The sequence below is a fragment of the Nicotiana sylvestris genome, chromosome 2 (assembly GCF_000393655.2).
Source record: "Nicotiana sylvestris chromosome 2, ASM39365v2, whole genome shotgun sequence".
NCBI lineage: Eukaryota > Viridiplantae > Streptophyta > Magnoliopsida > Solanales > Solanaceae > Nicotiana > Nicotiana sylvestris.
Genome location: NC_091058.1, coordinates 17,668,432 through 17,670,930, shown reverse-complemented (window position 1 = coordinate 17,670,930; position 2,499 = coordinate 17,668,432). Strand labels below are relative to the sequence as shown.

At 42.8% G+C, this 2,499-nt stretch overlaps 1 protein-coding gene across 1 annotated transcript; it reads right to left on the bottom strand.

Moving 5' to 3' along the window:
* Positions 1-973: 973 nt before the first annotated feature.
* Positions 974-1,396, bottom strand: LOC138883084 (uncharacterized). Its single transcript, XM_070163745.1, has one exon. It carries the CDS (start codon positions 1,394-1,396, stop codon positions 974-976), a length of 423 nt encoding a protein of 140 aa, XP_070019846.1.
* Positions 1,397-2,499: the final 1,103 nt, after the last annotated feature.

Genomic DNA, 2,499 nt, shown 5'->3' with positions numbered 1-2,499 from the left:
CAGAATACCCATCCAAAAAACAGTAGAAGGCACGCCCAGCAAGTCTGTCTAGCATCTGATCAAGAAAAGGCAATGGAAAGTGATCCTTGCAGGTCACTTTATTCAACTTGCGGTAATACATGCACACCCTCCATCCGGTGACAGTCCTGGTAGGAATCAACTCATTTTGCGCATCGGTAACCATGGTCATGCCACCCTTCTTCGGCACACATTGTACCGGCGAAGTCCAAGAGCTATCAGAGATGGGGTACACAACCCCGACATCCAACCACTTGATCACCTCCTTTTTTACAACTTCTTGCATTGCCTCGTTCAACCTCCTTTGATGTTCCATGGAGGGCTTTGCATCATTTTCAAGAATAATCGTGTGCATACAAAAGGCGGGGCTTATCCCCCGAATATCAGCTAAGGTCCATCCAATTGCCTTCTTTCATTTTTGGAGCACCGCTAATGTGGAATCTACCTGTATGTTAGTGAGACAAGAGGTAAGAATAATTGGCAAAGTTGAACTAGGGCCTAAGAATTCATACCTGAGGTAAGAAGGCAATGGCTTCAACTCCAACACGGGAGGTTCCTCAATTGAGGGTTTTATTGGTGTAGTCTTCCTATTCTCAAGATCCAAGGAGACTTTCTGAGGCTCATAAGAGTAAAAGCCCATTCCATGTAAAGCATTGACACACTCCACCCAGCCTTCATCCTTATTTACATCAAGATTCAACAATACCACCTCTAGAGGGTCCTTCACATTGATCATTGCACTAGTATCATCAACTATCACTGCCGTGACAAGATCCACAAAAGAGCACACTTCAGAACTATTGGGCTGCTTCATTGACTTGCATACATGAAAGACCACTTTCTTATCACCCACCCGGAAGGTGAGTTCCCCTGTTTCCACATCAACTAAGGCCTTCCCAGTTGCAAGGAAAGGTTTTCCAAATATGATAGGAACCTCATAATCAACCTCGTAGTCCTATATCATAAAGTTAGCAGGCAAAGTGAACTTGTTCACCCGAACAAGAACATCATCAATAATACCAAGCGGCATCTTCATTGTTCTATCCGCCATTTGCAATCTCATGGAAATCGGCCTCGGTTGCCCAATACCCAAAGTTTTGAAAATGGAGTAAGGCATTAAGTTGATACTCGCCTCCAAATCACATAGAGCTTTTGCAAAGTCTGCATTCCTAATGGTGCAAGGAATGGTGAAAGCGTTGGGATCTTCAAGCTTTGAAGCCATCGAATACACAATTGCACTAATTTGGTGGGTCATCTTGATGGTCTCACAATCCATGGATCTTTTCTTTGTCACCAAGTCTTTCATGAACTTAGCGTACCCCAACATTTGTTCTAGAGCCTCCACCAACGACACATTAATTGATAAGCTCTTCATCATGTCAATAAATTTCTTGAACTGGTTCTCATTTTTCTACTTCGCGAGCCTTTGAGGATAAGGTAGAGGTGGCCTTGGCAAAGGAGCCATGGCTTTAGGAACAACCGTTTCCGGCATATCTATTACGTGTTCCCTAAACGGGTTCACATCATTCTGAGTTTTCACCTCGGTATCTTGGATATCAATCCTCACTTTCTCATTCATGTTCTCATCAATCACATTCTCAACCACCAAAGGGATTTCATCCTCTTGCAACTCAACTTCATCACTCAAAATTTCTTTTTGTTTGGAGGCATTCACATCACCGCCTCATCCACTTCTTGTAGTTACCGCCATTACATGCCCGGAATTGTTCCCACCCTTCGGGTTGACTACCGTATCACTAGGTAGAGCCCCCTTAGGGCGAGTATTCAAAGATTGTGAGATTTGGCCTAATTGAACCTTCAATTTTCTAATTGAAGTATTGTGGGATGCCAACTGGGCATCAGAGTCAGAATTTTTTTTCATCATTTGTTCAAACATCATTTCGATTCTCCCCATTTCATTGTTGGAAGAACTAGGACCTTGGGATGGAAATGGGGGTGGATTGTTCAGTTGTTGATATATTGGGGGCCTTTGAAAGCCTTGCCCCCGATTGCCTTTGTTGTTATTGTTCCAACCACCCTGATTGTTGTTTCCACCCAGTTGTTGTTGTTGCCACTACAATTACCCTGATTGTTCTAATTATGGTTCTGGTTGCCCCAATTTGCATTTTGGTTGTTGTTCCCCTAATTACTATTCCCATGTTGTTGTTGATTTCCCCAATTGCCTTAGGGTCTCCATTATTGTTGGTTAGAAGAATTGCCTATTTGGCCTTGATAGTTGTTCACATATTGCACTTCTTTATTCTTCTCATCATACCCATCATATTGGAACCCACCACTATCGTGTCATATTGTTCCGAACTCCCTTAGTTCTGTTGATCTCTTTGTCTTTTTTTGTTCACTAACATGTTGACACCCTCCGTAGCATTTACTTGTCGTGGAGATTGAACCTGCTATAATTATCCCTTTGCTAGCTGGTTCATTGTTGTTGTCAGTTTTGCTATTGTCTACCCATGATCATGG

Bases quoted from the DNA above. Each gene is read 5' to 3' on its own strand.
- LOC138883084 (XM_070163745.1), bottom strand. From the start codon at position 1,396: ATGATGAAGAGCTTATCAATTAATGTGTCGTTGGTGGAGGCTCTAGAA.